Here is a 15603-nt window from a genome sequence, read left to right as displayed (position 1 = left end):
GCCGCCGCTCGTATTCCAAAAATAGGGAAGGTGCCAGCGTCACCTTTTTCAAGTGTAACGTCATTTCTTTAATGTCCACCTCGTAATTGTACGTTTTCTTGTCTCTGGGGACCGATACGAGTTTAAATTCGTCGTTGTTTAATAGGAAAACGACACGAATTTCGACGGCAGGTACCATCAGGCGCGGCTGTTGAAACAGGTCGGTATTGATCTGACCGACCAGGTTAAAGTATTTTCCACCCTTCGTCGCTTCGTAACGTTGTTTCGGACCGCGAGACGAGACGTCGTAATCGTCCTTTAAATGTTCGTCGTCCTCGACATAGAGTCCAGCCGCGTGCACTGTTTCTTGAGCCGCGGGCGTGGAATGAAGCACGACGTCCAAAATACTCCTGTAGGCGTACAACTCGTTGGAACTGACGAGCTTGTTGTTCGCATAAACGGTGACCGTCTTAAACATGCCGCTCAACAGGTGGTTTATTGGGAAAACGACATCTTTCTCGTCCATTTCTTCCCCGTCGTCGCGAACAATGCGCACGGTCAAAGACACGAAACTGCCGTAGAGATCCAAGTGTGCCCTTTGCAAATTTTGAATACAAAACTCGATCACGGAATTATTTACTCCGTTGACCGGATAAAAAAGTTGGTACGAAGTATCTTCCACGCCGTATTGAATGGAAGGGGGTTCGAATATCATCACGTCACTCGTTAGACATATCGGCGTCTGTATTTTTCCTTTCGTTGACGTCATGACGGAGCGCGCGCAGCGGATGTGTGACCTTCACGGCGTACCAAAGATATCTGCAGGTGCGTCGTGTGTCGGCGCCTTTTGTTGTCGTTTGCGGCGTTTCTTTCCATTGTTGTTGTTTCCAGAGCCCTCCATGGAATCCAGCACGTCTCTCCCCGTTGCTATGGCCGTCTTTTTTACTGCGCGCGATATTCCTTCGCCATCGGCCAAATTCCGCGCCAAGCGCTTCAACGTTCTCTTGGCGATCGGTTTTATTTGCTGCCAGATGGGAACGATAAACTTGGATATGTTGCTCAACACACCGCCCCCTCGTTGGAAAAGGGGTCCCGTGTACACGGGAATTATTTTGGGGGAATTACGGTACATATTTGAAATGCAACGTTAGATTGGTTCTGCCTTTGGACCGCAACGGCAAACGTCTTCCCGTTTCGTCCGCGAGAACGATCGTCACTGAAGGAATTTCGAATTGAGACAGGTTAAAATACTGGATGTTATCTAACGTGTAGGTGACGACGTGCTTGTCTTTCTCGTAATAAAAGGGTAGTATTTTTAATATCGGTTTTTTCCCGCTCCCCACGTACGTGGGTTCCAATATCCGTGTACACGATTATGTTGTGAAACGGGGGTTCCAGGAGCGTCTTGATCGTGAAAGAAAATTGACGCGCTACGGGGAGAGAGACGCGTAGCGTTTCTTCGTGTCCCTCGACGGGTGTGAGATGTAGCAGCTTGACAAAGGGTTCCGGTACGTGCAACCCTTTCGGTGTTTTCAGAGAGTACACGTTATCCGCGAATTCTAGCGAGGCGTCCAGCTTGTGCGTCTGGAAATACTTGTTGAGTGTGTTCCGTAGGGACGTGGTTTCCGAATTCAGAGTGACGTCGCCGAAAGCGACGGCGGCTGCGGCGTGCTCCAATAAGATGGAGGTGGCTTCGCGTTCGCTCAATTTGGGGGGTTTCACCGCACGACCTGCTTCGCGGGACGCTAGCGAGGCGTCGAGCGCTTGCGCGAGCCGAGGGTCCAATTCCACGGCTTTCACGTCCACGGGTAAGACGAAGTCGTATCGCGATTTATTGTACGCGAAAGAAACGTCGAATTCCGAAAGGGCTTTTCCCAAATCCCTCTCGAGATCCGAGGTGACACGAAAAGTTCTGCCGGCTTCCACCGTATCCTCGAAAGAAACCTCGATTTTCGCATCTTGCCTTTCGTACCCGATATTTAAAAAATCGTTACTTATGCTGAGATCCATCAGACCGACTTTATACCGATTCGAGAGCTGAAGCGGGCTATCGAAAGCTACCGTGAAGGCGTTGAGTTTATTCGAGGGAAACTTATCCATGCTGGCGTTCGAGAGCAGGTGGACGTAGATGTCCGACATCATTTCCCAATCTTGACCACGTCGCTGCTCGGAACCCAACTGTCGTGTTCTTTGTCGTAACCGAACCAGCGAACCAAGGAGAAGCTCTGACCGTTCACCTGCTTCTTCCTCAGCACTTTCGTTACTGGCCAAGGCTGATTGGCGTCTCGGGTTACGACGAGTACCTCCTCCGGGTAGAAAGATCCGTCCACTTCCTTACCCCGGTAATCTTCCAGGTGTACGACGGGAGGAGAGGTGTCTCTCAGGCGGGAGACGGTGAAAATCTGAGGCGACCAACTCCCTTCCGAGCTCTTATGAAAACCTTTTCTGTGAAGTAGGACCCTCACTTTATCCCCCAGTTTGAGCTTCTTTTTCACGGAGGGTACGACGGGCTTCCCATTTATCTTATTGAACAGCTCCAATTCGTTTTCGGGCGTGACTTCGGACGGGCTGATGCCCAAAGTCCTGTGTTTGGTGGTGTTGTAGTCGCGCACGATCTTGGGAAGCGCGGAAACGAAGTGGTATTTTCCCGTTACTCTAAAATAACGGAATATTCTGTCGCGTAAAGTCCGTATGACGCGCTCTGCCTGCGACGCTTTGATTACTGGAGAGAAGGTAGAATACATCTGTACCTTCTTTCGTGAGAGATACTCCTTGACGGTCTTGTTGTAGAATTCCCCGCCTCTGTCGCAAAAGATGCGTGTAGGTACGTTACCTCCCCGAAAAAGTCTTATCATGGCCCTTTTCATTTCGGCGGGGCGCTTCGTCTTTAGCGGGAGGGTGCGCAGAAAGCGGGAGAGGGAATCGATTGCCACGAGAATGTAGCGGTAGCCACCGTTGAATCTCTTGTATTTTGAAAAATCGGCGAGGTCCATTTGCCACACGTCGTTGATCTTGAGCGCGATGATGCGTCTCCTATTAAACTTTCTTCTGACCGGATGGTGAAGCGTGTAGGCATCCAGCTTTCTGAGAATGGCGAGAGCCTTCTTTTTGCTCAAGTGATGCGCTTTTCTATAGCGTTCCACACCCCCCAAACCACCCTCTGGTTTCTCATATCCCTCCATAAGTCGTCCACGCAATGGAGGCCTGCTGCTGCTGCTGCTGCTGTTGAGGCTCGCGAGATTTGGGTAGAGAAATCAGACGCAATAGTTTCGAGACTTTGGGGAACCAGGAAGGTTTCTTTCCCGTCTTACGTTGCAACAAATAATTGACGAGTTCGTAAACGGAGGAGTGTCTGATGGGCTTGCCCGACACGGAGACACAACCCTCGCGATCCCAGGAAAGAACCTTCTTTAATTCCGAGACGACCCTTTCCGCTTCCTCTTCGTCCACCTCTGGAGAGAGGAGCGAATAGTCAAAGTCATTTGTAGCGTCGGACGCCTTGTTTTGATTGTCGTAGGGGTCAAATCCGTACTGCTTGAGTATGCGATACAGTGCTTGCAGTATGAGTTTCACTTTGACGTCGTCACTCTCCTTCGAAGAAAGAATGTTTCCGATGGAGGAGGAGGTGGTCACTTCAATTCTCTTGGCCATTGGCGAAAAGGTTCAACACGGCGGAAAGCAGGAGAGGAACCACTGACGAAAGCACGCCCTGTCCTCGCTGCTGAGACAGATAGCGCTTCAAACGTTGCGGATTCTTGTGAATCTTTTTGTAGGCGAGCCGTCGTAAAAAGCGTTTGTGCTTCTTCAAACGCGCGAACGTATCTGGAGCTAGAGCCACCTTTCCGTTCAATACATTGAGACAAATTTCGGAGAGGTGTTTCATGTCGGACGAGGACGAACGTCTCAAGACGTCGCGGCGGCGTGGAGGGGGTAGAGTGGAGAGTACTTTGAGTAAAGTGAGGTGAGGGCGGAGATTCATTTCGGAGCGTAGATATATTGACGTTCTCCCGGAAAGATATTGCTACGCAACCTGTGATCCTCGTGCGTATAGTTGTGAAGATCCACGAGTAAATATGCGTGGGGCGACGACATCGCTTGTTTATATGCGTCCAGAAAATACTCCAATCTTTTTCTGCCAAATAGCTGTTGGCCGAAATGTTCCATCTGGTGCACGCTGCGCACGGTGCGCCACAGGACGACGTAACTGGCGTTGTAGGATATTGTTCTAAAATGGCTACTGTCGAAAAAGATGTTTTGAACGAGTAAGAAGATCGACGCGTTGGCGTGGTGAGAACCCCGAATGAAAAGATCGGTCACCTCCTTCAAGGAACCGGCGTCGGTCATGTGATCGTCGACGACGATCAGCGTAGCGCGCGACGTGTCCCACTCTCGCGGTAGCTCCTTGGTAAATTTTACGGAGTCCCCGAATTCGTCCTGCATGCTCGGCGAAGCATATTTCTGCACGTAGAATATTTGTGACGGAGGCTTGTCCACCACGTCGTTCAGGTTCCTCAGCACGTTAGCAACGAACGTAGATTTGCCGCACATGGAGGGGCCGCTTAAGATGCAGCGAAAGGGATGACGGAAACGAAAAGGTTCGGGGAAAGACATGTTACGTGCGTACACGTTTCACGAAGAGAAAGAAGAGACTGAGACTCGAAGAGAAATGCATCGCTTTTATTTACACATCCTCGTCGTCGTCCTCTACATCGGAACTGCGTTCCCAATACAGGTTGTCCAGGCTAAAGTTGGACTTCTTTTTCGCCAGTCTGTCCGTCGCTAAGATGCGGTCGAGCGTCTTCATCTTGTCCTGACACATTTCTTGACGTGCTTGCAACCATTCCAGACGGTGGACTTGAAAGGCTTCCTCCACGATACCGCGTATAAATTCGCGAAGTTCTTCGTTTTTTGTCTTTTCCTTGCGACGACGAGAAGCGCAGGAGAATAAACCACACATGGCGTTTTCCACGTATCGGTCAGAATGATGACGCGAGCGCGGTGCGCGCTGCCTTTATAGAGATAAACGCGCGCGCGCAAAGAACGGAGAATGAAAGCGAAACCGAAAAGCCACCCGTCGCCGCTAGGAGCGCGCGCGCAGCAGAGAGCCGAAACCGAAAACACCCGCGGCCGGCGCAGAGGGAGCTAGCAGCGCGCGCGCGCATGCGCGGACGGGTGGAGCAGAGGGCGCGCGCGCGTCGCCTCTCTCAGTTTCTCTCGGACCGTCGCGGAAGCCGGACGTGCGCTCCGCGCGCTCGCTCAGTTGCTGGCTGGATCTCGTAGAGAGCAGACGTGTTGTTCTCCGCGCTCGCTCAGTTTCTGCCTGGAAGTTGCCGCGGGGGAAAAGGTGAGTGATTTGACGCGCTCCTTTTCTCGTATGTTTGCCGTGTTTAGCGGTGACCGCGCTCGTGTTAAGCCTTTTCTCGCATGTTTAGACTTGTTTTGCGGTGTCCAAGCCTGTTGACGCATGTTTAGCGATGTGTGGTTCCCGCCTTGTGTTAGCTGCGTAGTGTTGAGGTTATGCCCAAGCGCGCTCCTTTTCTCGTATGTTTGCCGTGTTTAGCGGTGACCGCGCTCGTGTTAAGCCTTTTCTCGCATGTTTAGCGATGTGTGGTTCCCGCCTTGTGTTAGCTGCGTAGTGTTGTGGTTAGGCCTAAGCGATCGTCCCCCCGTAAGCCTTTTCCCCCCGATGTGTACTGTTTTCTGTTTAGCAGTAGCGGTTAGACCTTTTCTCTCGCATGCCTAGACTTGTTTAGCAGTGCTGTCATTTTTACCTGCCGCTAGTATCTTGTTCTCTGTCTCTCTCCTCTAGAGCTATGATGGTGGCGCCATCTGGTGTAATGCCTTGCAACTAAGTGGCCACCTGTCGTCGATCTCTGCAACTACCCGACGTCAACAAGCACTGGTCACCCCGGAGCGGCTTCTTCGCCGCGGCATCGTTGATTTTCGAATAAATTGTTTCTCTCCACTCTATTTCTATCTTTTTATTTTATTTTCTACCTATTTTTTTATTTTTTATCAGCTCAAGTATCCGGAAACTCACATCTTCGTCTGGACGTGTCTTAGATGATCCCCAATTAGTGTAATGACTCCCTGGTGGGTCCTGATTAATGTGGGGGGTCCCAAATTGCTCTAATTGCTAATTAATGGCGTCCAGGCAAAGATGTCAGTTTCCGGATACTTGAGCTGATCCCATACTACTTGTGCCCGCATTGTTTGATACTTCGACACAGTTATACACCAGGTTTCCAAATGCAATATTTATTATTTGTGGTGATTTCAATTATCCTGACATTGACTGGGACACTTCTCTCGCTGAAACAGGACACGATTCCCAAACACGGGATTTCGTTAATCTGTGCCACATATTTAATCTCGCGCAGCTTGTCCTAGATCCAACTCGGGTATGTGGAAGCAGGGAAGGGTAACGGACCTATTTTCGTTACCGTTTCCACTTCCGTTACTGCTGTATTTTGGTTTCCGTTATCCGTTTCTGATACCAGCCTTTCAATTTCGTTTCCGTTACTGTTTCCGGTAATGGAAAGGCTGTTTCAGAGCTGCCGGAGGACAGCGAGTCCGGCTTGTTTTGCCCAAGTGCTGCTTCGGTGTCACGCGGTACACACTACACAAGCAATTTTATGTCGTTGGGATGCGCACACCTTGCAAGATTTGTTTTTTAAATGTGGAAACATGTCTTCAGTCTTTACTCACTCTGAGTCCAGCAACTAAACATGCCTGTTGTCAAGCAACTCAATATGGGCGTAACCTTCATCCAATGTCGCATTCAGAAGCGGACGCTCTCATTAGTAAATAATACTGCCATAGCCACGGCAAAATAAAAATAAAAGTAAAAAAATCAGTAACTAAAAATCGTAGGCTGTCGTTCTTATGCTATGGTGGAGCAGGGATGCATAAATACATTTTTGAGTATTTAAATATAAATACAAAATACTTTGTTGACAGGGGTATTTAAATACTCTTCATAAATAGTTTTCAACGTGAGTATTTAAATACCGTAACTACTACCATAAATACTGTCAGGAAAATGTCATCTGGAATTATAGAAATAATTATGATCATAAGGACAAATCAGCAAGAAAGAATAGCATTTATTTGTTAGATTATCATGGCGATTTTAATATTAGAAATTTCTCGAAGACTGCTTCTTTTAGGCATCTTCTGTTCGGCCGTACAATCAGATTCGCAAAGGAGAACAGCATCTCCACAGGTGCCGATGAACAAATGCTTGTATTAAATTTGACGAAGATGCTTCGTAGAACAATGTAATCGGGTAGTCACGACCGTTGTCCGCAACAACAGTGAAAAACTCGCCATCTAAAATGGTTTGTGGCATGCGCATGCTAGCGCAAACCCGGCATAATTGGGCGAGTGAAAAACTCGCCCTGCTTCCCGAAAGGTCAAATGCAGGGCAACTTTAAGATATGAGTCAGTATATTCTGTATTTAAGAGTATTTATAAAGTATTTACAAGAATAAATACCCGAAAATTGGTATTTAAATATAATTATAAAATACATTTTTCGAGTCTGTATTTAAATACAAAATATAAATACATGTATTTAAATACTGCCCATCCCTGTGGTGGAGTATAGTCATGTGTCGATGTCATGGAGTTATGAGGACTGGACGAGGTAAGCGAGGGATGCACCCTCGAGATCCAATATTGCGCTTTGTTTCCATGCTCTTGTGTAGTATTTAGAGCATTACAGGGAATAATGTCATCAAAATACAAAAACTAAATGAAAAGTCACTCAAATGTCCTCGCACAACAGGAATATCAATTACCCGAATTCAATACCGGAGGATAATTTTCGTTTCCGTTTCTGTTTCTGGTAATGGAGGATCGTGGTATGCGTTTCCGTTTCTGTTATCGTTACCATCTCCAATGTTGGTAATATGCCGTTTCTGTTTCCGTTACCATTACTGTTACTCTTCCCTGTGCGGAAGTTCCTGTTCTGTGGTCGATCTTATCCTTACTAATAACGCTGATTTCACAAGTAATATATGCGAAGTCGATGACCTCAGTGACCATAAGGCCATTTATGGGTCCTTCTTAACCTGTTCCAACCGCTCACCTAGGGAATCCAAAATTATTGCAGACTATGGCAGTCTATAAACCGTGAATTAGAAGCTTTCTACGATGCTTATATGTTAGATTTTGACCAACGGGACGTAACCGCTAACAGGAATTTATTCCAAAAGAAAATATGCGAACTTGCGGAGTTGTATATACCTAAAGTTCGTGTTAGGTGAGTCCACGAGTCCCTGGTACGACAAAAATCTTAAACGCCTATTAAACAGGACTAAAAGGCTGTTTAAAAAAGCGAAGCTACAGAATACCCCAACTGCCTGGGAACCATAGATTGAGAAGTTACCCGTCAAAAAGAACTCGTTACAAGTTAAGTTACAGTGTAAAAAATGTAACTAAGTTAATAACGAAGTTCTTCAGCGTGAAATGTAGCTCGCAGTTACGGAGTTACTTAAAAAAAAAGAACGAGTTACTTCCAAGTTACTTCGGACACAAAATAGCATTACGCAGGTGCAGCGCGCGTGAGCAGTTGAGTTAGACCTTGAGTTGCCTGCGGAGGAGTGCAACACGCTTAGATCGTTTTCGTTTATGTCCAACAATAGACTTCTCTCTGTTTGTAAACAAATGACGTCATAGCGTTCCACAGCGCCACAAATTTGGTAGAAATGAACTACGCTCGAAGCTAGACGTGAACAAGGTCGCGCCCGAAAGCCACGGTCTTGAGGGGATTACGATATGGTCCCTTAAAGTGACACGACCCTCGGTCCTGCTTTTCTTTCGATGGGAGGCAGCGAACAAGTGCCCGATCGTGGAACCCAGCCCTCTCCTTCCGATTTGTTTCGGTTTCAGTCTGTCTACCAATGCCATGATGACGTTTCTCTGGTAGAGGTCTATTCGAACGCTTTGCATCTTACTCCCTGTGGGCGCACAATGGTTCAGCTTCGTTTCAATGGCAGCGGTTCTTACTTCCTGAATAAAATACTGTCATTGATTGATCACGTTCTATGGCAAAAAATGCCATGAAGGAACCGGAGAGAAAACAAGAAAATATGTGGACGTGAGTGAAAAGCGAGTTAAAAGTAACTTGGAATTTAACTTACCAAGTTACTTTGGCAAAGTTACCTGAAAAAGGAACGAGTTCCTCTGAAAGTTACCACGGCGCAAAAGTAGCGAGTTAAGTTACAAGTTACCAAAAAAAGGAACTTAGTTACAGTAACGAGTTACCTCGAACTCTGCTGGGAACACTATAAGTCGTCCTCGCAAGCGTACTGGAAAGACTTAAAAATTTCAAAAGGAAAAGTACTTCAAGGAAACGCTTCCTTCGCTGTTACGCCGCGATCCTCGGAAATTTTGGAGGGATATATCGCCCAGTGCTAATGGTCATAAAATACAACTAGTCACTTGTAGCGGGGATTCAATGGCTGACGACCAAGCAGCTAACGAGCTAAATAATTATTTTCCTTCTGTTTTTATGAGTGAACAGTCCCACAGATCCCACCTAGACACTAACACGTCTTTTGTTCAAATGGAATCTATTGAAATCTGTCCTGCGGGCATAGTAACAATCATAGAAATGCTAAGATTGTCATCATCATGTGAAGTCGACAACATCAATACCAATATATTACGAAGCACGAAGTTTATTTGCAGTTTTTTCTTAACCTAATATTCTCTCAGTCTTTAACCACCGGACTCCTGCCTTCAGACTGAAGAGTAGGAAAGGCAGTTCCTATCTTTAAGAGTGGCAACCACCACGTGTGTTCCAATTACCGCCCAATCTCCATCGCATGCATTTGTTGTATAAGATACTGGAACACATAATATACTCCAAGCTTAGCTCACATCTGGAAGACCATGGTTATTCCTACAAATTTCAACACGGGTTCGCAAAGGTTATTCTTGAGAGAGAGGTTAGTCTTGTGTCAGCTGGTGGGTTTTTCACACGACCTGTTTTTGGCTTTTGATGATCAGCGTACCGATGCCATATTTATCGATTTTTCCAAAGCTTTCGATCGCTTATCTCACAAGCTTTTGCTCCACAAACATTCACTGTGCAGTATTGATCCCAAAGTTCTAAAATGGATTGAACAATTCCTCACTAACAGAGTTCAGTTTACTCAGTGAATGGATCATGTTCTGATCAATCCAAAGTCTGCCCTGGGGTACCCCAGGGCAGAGTTCTCGGGCCTCTCTTATTTTTAACTTATGTCAACGACCTCCCAATGCAACTATCTTCCTCGGTGAGGCTATATGCTGACGACTGTGTCATTTATAGAAAAATTTCCACGCATGACGACAGCATAGCACTTCAATCAGATCTTCGGGCTCTACAAGAGTGGTGTAGCACTTGGTCAATGCAGCTAAACAAGTCCAAATGCATGCAACTTACCTTCTCTCGATCACCAACACAAAATACTCATTCATATTACATAGGGGACTCATGCCTCCGACACTCTAAGAAAAAAAAAGGTGTAATTTTCAACCTTTTCGGGTAGAAGTGCGTTGTCCCAGATTTTCAACCCTTTTGGGGTAGAAAGTAAGGGGTAGAAGCACTTCTACCCCTCCACTTTTACCTCATGGGTAGTACGGTTCAACCCCATAGTAGGACGGCGGTTCTACTCCATGTATAGCAAAATTCTACTCCTCCACAGTTGAATATTCTCCCTCTGCGGGCATTTGCTTTCTGCCTTATGTGGGAGGTATGCATACCCCCCAAAGCAGAAAGTTACCGCCAGCTGGGTGAAAAGCGCTACACCTTTTGCGAGGGGACGCCCTGCCCTTGGTAGAAGTGTTCTGCCCCGAGACGGTGAGAATTTTTTACTTAGTTGAGACAGCAGTTCCACCCAAGGAGCTCAATCACCACCATGATGGGAAACTTTCTACTTTACATGTCGTACGCTTCTACCTACAGTGAGGAACAATTTATGCCCTTTCGGTGAGATATTTGCCACCACGTTCATCAAGTTTTCTACAATTACAGCGAGAAATGTCCACTCTTGATCTCAATATTAACGCCGCGCAATGCACATTGTGTGCCAGTTTGTCGCTGTGATATGTGTGGGCGGCAACAAAATACACCAAGAAACCTTTTGCAGGTTGCAAATCTTTATTTGGAAGACCTATCGCAGCGATGAAATTGCAGCTTTAACATACGGGTTCAGTCTAGCCAGGGAAACATTCATTAGAGCGCAGAACAGTTGCAGTATTGAAACCCACTTTGGCATGAACTCAATGTACATCAGCCAATAAAGTGCAATGAATGTCATGACACCCTCCTTCAAGCTCGATACTTCTATTGTCTCCGCTTCGAGGCACACCAGTGTTCGCTCGGGACAGGGTAGTTGGCCGCTAAAACAAATCACAGGGTAGACGTACTGTCCACCTGGAATGTTATCGAAAGGTAACAGTGCTGTCTCCATGGTCAGCCTCAGTGGTAACAATAAAAATATCCACAGATCAAGCCGGGCGACCCCGGGTTACATTGTGTCTGGTTGCGAAACTGGACAACGGCATTCAAATGGACTAGGCGTAAGGAAATACGACAGACACTCACCTGGGCCTTAATGAAACACTCGTGCCTTTCGCGTACGAGGCTAGGTACCACAAGAAGTGTCGCGGTCGTCTCTGGAAAATTGGAAACATGAGTATTGAGTATATAATAAAGAAAATGTTTTCGTTCTGCGCACAATGTTTTGCAAGTGCTCTGGAAGCCAGACAGATGCCGCTTTTTTGGGGCAAGTTTCATGGCAAAGCCAATGTTGAATCCGCTGCAACGAGCAGTGCAACAGATGCGACACCACACATGACATGTAGGGGAAGGTGGGGCAAAGCGGTGATACTAACGTTCAATATTTTTTGCCTACTCCGAAGCATTTTCCGCTTTACACCCCTCCACTTTGCCCCCAGGGTAGCTATCGAAGAAAAAACGCCACGTGTCTCGTAAAATTTGCACCCGTTCAAATTTGACCCTCTAAAATCACCACCGGGAGGGCCACAACAATTACAACTCGTACTTGTGCATGGATTAGCGTTTCCTTACCGGCTACAGGGTTTCTGCGCCGAGTCTACATTTTAGTGAAAGCTACAAAAACACGTTTACACTTACCGACAACATGCAACTTTGACGGCCGCCATGAAACTGTGTCCCCATGTGTAATGAGTGCTGTTCGATGAGCGTACCAAGTTCGGTGGTGGTGGCGCCACTAACGCGCGAGAAAACTAATTATTTCGCTTTGCCCCACCTCTTCACTTTACCCCGCCTTCCCCTACATATTGTACGAAAAATGTTCGTCCGAGGTGCTTGCTCTTTCCTAATCAGACGTTAGAAGGAACGATTTCCTCCGCTCCTACTTTCTATTTCGAAAACATCAAATAAAGAAGTAAATGAAGCAATATTAACGGATGAGTCACTTTAAAGTTGCGTATTGCCTTTCACAGATGCCGCTGGCCAAAGCAAAATCAGTGCAGGTATACCGCCCCCGTAGCAGTTTTGCAAATGAAAGCATGTTCTGATATAAATGAAGCTTCTGCATATCACAATACACGTTCACTACAGAAACAACGAGAAAAATATGATATTCAACGCGACATCAACTATCTTACCGTTATCAACTTCTTAGCTGTCGAAAACTTCAAAAAGCTGTTTGAGGTGACGTCTCTTTCTACCGTATTCTAAAACTCCCTCGGAAATGTCCTGCAAGACTCTGTCAAAAGCGGCTTCAATATTAATGCCTGTGAGCGTGTTAAATTCGCCCCTGATCTGAAAAAAAGAAAAGAAAAGAAAAGACATGGATGTTTCGGGCTGTTATAGATTTTCGTTTAATGTGAGAAACACAAGAAGCCGTAAGTCTCACTCGTCCGAGTGAACATTTGTGTAAAATGGAGTTAAAATACAGGTTATAAGACCAGGGCAAGTAGCTGCTTGGGATGTTGGAACGCTGGATATATTTCTAGCACTTCCTTGAACGATGGATATTGGGTCACCATCCACGCACGTCGGTGTTCCAGGGTTGAGGTCATGCTGCTTTATATTAGCAGCGAGCTCGGGTTCTCTCTTTGCATCTCTCCTTTCATTAGTTCAATGTGCTGTTCCACAGTGCCGTCCGTCTCACCATTTGGCATAGCGGTTACGGGAACCTGAAATACAACAACACAGTAAAACCACAACTGTGAGGATGTATAAGTTTCCATAACCTTACTGATGTTATAACTACAGTAGACTGCAGAGTCACTGCATTTGTAATTTAAACATTTTGTCCTGCTCATGTTCCTTACTCTGCACGTCCGCTTGGCAGCGCTTTCACAGGCGCTTCCCGCTTGCCTTTTATCCCCCGGATTAGGCGGCCTCGTCGCTTCCGCTATAAGCACTGTGTCGCCCGAGCGTCTCATTTTCAAGCGTTCGTATTTTGCTTTCGAGCGTAGTTCTGCTTTCCACGATCCCTGAACAGAATGTACGTGCAGCATGAAGTAATAGCTTACCAAAAACCTGAGGACAACAATCACGAATATGGCATGGCAAATCTGTGGATTCACGATATATATCCAGCACTATCTCTTTTGCTGTCTGGCGACTAACCAGAAATCGCGAAAAAATTCTGAATAGAAACTCACATTTCCGGAGCCATTTGGTCCGAGAGACACGGAAACAGATTTACAAGCTCCCTGGTTACTGTTTCGTAGAGCTTGTCTGGAAACCTGAAAAAAAAAAAACATGATAGTTTACACATGATGTTTTACACATGATAGACTGAGAAAAGACAGTGTACTTCGCTTTCACCGTTCCTGATGACGCATTCTGTGTCAATATATCACTGTTACGGCGTGAAAATAAAACTAAGTATACTACTCTTAGCGCCAGTAATTTAACAAATACATTACACAACATTTGCGTCGAACGCACCTGAAGTCCCTTTGGTCAATAATTGGATGGAGAGTCATGTCGCCATAAGACAGTGCCCCCGCCCATTAAAGAAATCTCGTGCCCACCACTGAAATGAGTCCTGTTTCTCCTGCTCTGTAACACTGTTGCCTCTGGTACCCTTGTGTAGTTACACTGGTCGAAATAGAGCCAGGATACGACCCTTGATCGGGCCTCGAATATGTTTCCCCGTTGGTGATTGGCAGTTGCCTTCTGAATGTCAACAGGAACGGGTGGGAACACGCAATCATCTGTACGAGGTTTTGACGTTCTCGGCACAGCAGCAAGGTTCACAATGTCTTGCACCCTGTAAAAAGAATTGTATGGTGTATGGGACTCGTCGACACTGATGTCTACGTATGGCGGAAATTATGGTTCCCAAGAATCACTTATGGCCATGTGATTAGGATATATTTTTGGAATAGGTTTGCATATTAATTATTAATTGGTTTGCGTTTACTGTGTCCAAATGCCGCAGATGAGGGGAAAGACATGCTCTGCAGTCCACAAAGTTTCCTGTAAAACTGTTAACCCACACTATGCCTTCTGACTCGCCGTCTTCGAATACGATTCTGTCCTTATCCTTGACGAGGGCCGACAGCGCAGTTTCCTCGTAGGTGTCGAAGTCACCGTCGTAGATCTGAAAACAAGAACAAGAAACGGACAATGATGATTACGTAAGGGGTTCTATCACTAAGAACATAACACACCATGAAGTTTTGCCATAGAACAGTGTTATACAGTACAACATCAATGGCGAGGTGACCAGAACTTACACGCGGCCTGGAAGACACATGTGCATTGGCCTACGAGTACCTTCAAGCATGCCACATGAAAAAATAAATAAATTGTTCTCGTTCTGCGAAGCTCAGCAAGCTAATATTTATATATTTAAATATTTATAAATAAATATAAATAAGTCTGATAAATATTTACAAAATACAAGAAGCAGATCTGGAGCTTTCAGCATCTATCAACGGCGCCATATGCTCGAAGGAAAAAGCCCGTGTGACACATATATCCGTGACACGGTTTCCATCATATGCTAAACTGACGCAGTCGTTGAACGCACAAAAGCGTAATGCAAAGAGAAGAAGAAAATAGAAAAGAGTGACACATTGAGTTGTTAGAGGCAGCAGAGGTAGTCTGTTCACTCAAACCCACTTCAACAAATTCCGTCAAGGAAACGACATGTTCGGCACTCTTGAACAAAAAAGTGCAAGCTGTTACTCACCATCAAATGATTGCGCCTTAATTCCTCTTCTGGTATACTTAGTGCCGCAGCTGCAGGACCAATTGCGTTTTCGACGGTGGCGATGCTGTCACCGGATACTACCGCCTTCCGTCCGCCGCAACATAACAACAACTTCATCGCAAGCTCCGTAGCATACACGACTGCACGAAATCAACGTTCGTCTAGACCGAAACGGCATACTCCCTGCTTCACAGGCCCTCTTTCAAACACAAGACTGATCGACCACCAGTTTGTACGTGTGCTAACCCTGATAAAAGGGCAAGGACGCAGGCGAGCTGGTGTGTGGGTCTGGCTGGTTGAGCATCCGATAAACGTTTTATCATGTCCTGAGACAGTCATCACTGGCATTCTTATGTCAGTCAAACACCACGTCGCCTCCTGTTGCTCCCTGTACACATAACATGCT

At 46.3% G+C, this 15603-nt stretch overlaps 2 protein-coding genes and 2 long non-coding RNA genes across 5 annotated transcripts in view; 2 read left to right on the top strand and 2 right to left on the bottom strand.

The window, feature by feature from the left end:
* LOC135397813 (uncharacterized) overlaps positions 1-15603 on the top strand; it is a 158530-nt gene that overhangs the window by 118329 nt on the left and 24598 nt on the right. The window lies entirely within an intron of this gene.
* On the top strand, positions 5210-5949 carry LOC135397809 (uncharacterized). Its single transcript, XR_010423768.1, has 2 exons — positions 5210-5323; positions 5789-5949. It is a non-coding gene; the product is annotated as an uncharacterized LOC135397809 (long non-coding RNA).
* On the bottom strand, positions 11119-12259 carry LOC135397808 (uncharacterized). The gene is made up of 3 exons (XR_010423767.1): positions 12131-12259; positions 11579-11649; positions 11119-11407 (listed from the first exon to the last, which is right to left on the bottom strand). It is a non-coding gene; the product is annotated as an uncharacterized LOC135397808 (long non-coding RNA).
* Positions 12917-15378, bottom strand: LOC135397806 (uncharacterized). 2 transcript variants are annotated; one of them, XM_064629370.1, is made up of 6 exons: positions 15177-15378; positions 14479-14582; positions 13925-14249; positions 13636-13719; positions 13300-13464; positions 12917-13161 (listed from the first exon to the last, which is right to left on the bottom strand). In XM_064629370.1, the coding sequence occupies exons 1-3, from the start codon at positions 15312-15314 to the stop codon at positions 13940-13942; spliced, it is 552 nt and encodes a 183-aa protein (XP_064485440.1). In that variant the 5' UTR covers positions 15315-15378; the 3' UTR covers positions 12917-13161; positions 13300-13464; positions 13636-13719; positions 13925-13939. The 2 variants fall into 2 exon arrangements, with proteins under 2 accessions (XP_064485440.1, XP_064485441.1); XM_064629371.1 differs by having other exon boundaries at positions 14011-14249.

Source organism: Ornithodoros turicata, chromosome 6 (assembly GCF_037126465.1).
Source record: "Ornithodoros turicata isolate Travis chromosome 6, ASM3712646v1, whole genome shotgun sequence".
NCBI lineage: Eukaryota > Metazoa > Arthropoda > Arachnida > Ixodida > Argasidae > Ornithodoros > Ornithodoros turicata.
The sequence above is the reverse complement of the archived record's forward strand: the minus strand, read 5'-3'. Positions and strand labels throughout refer to the sequence as shown.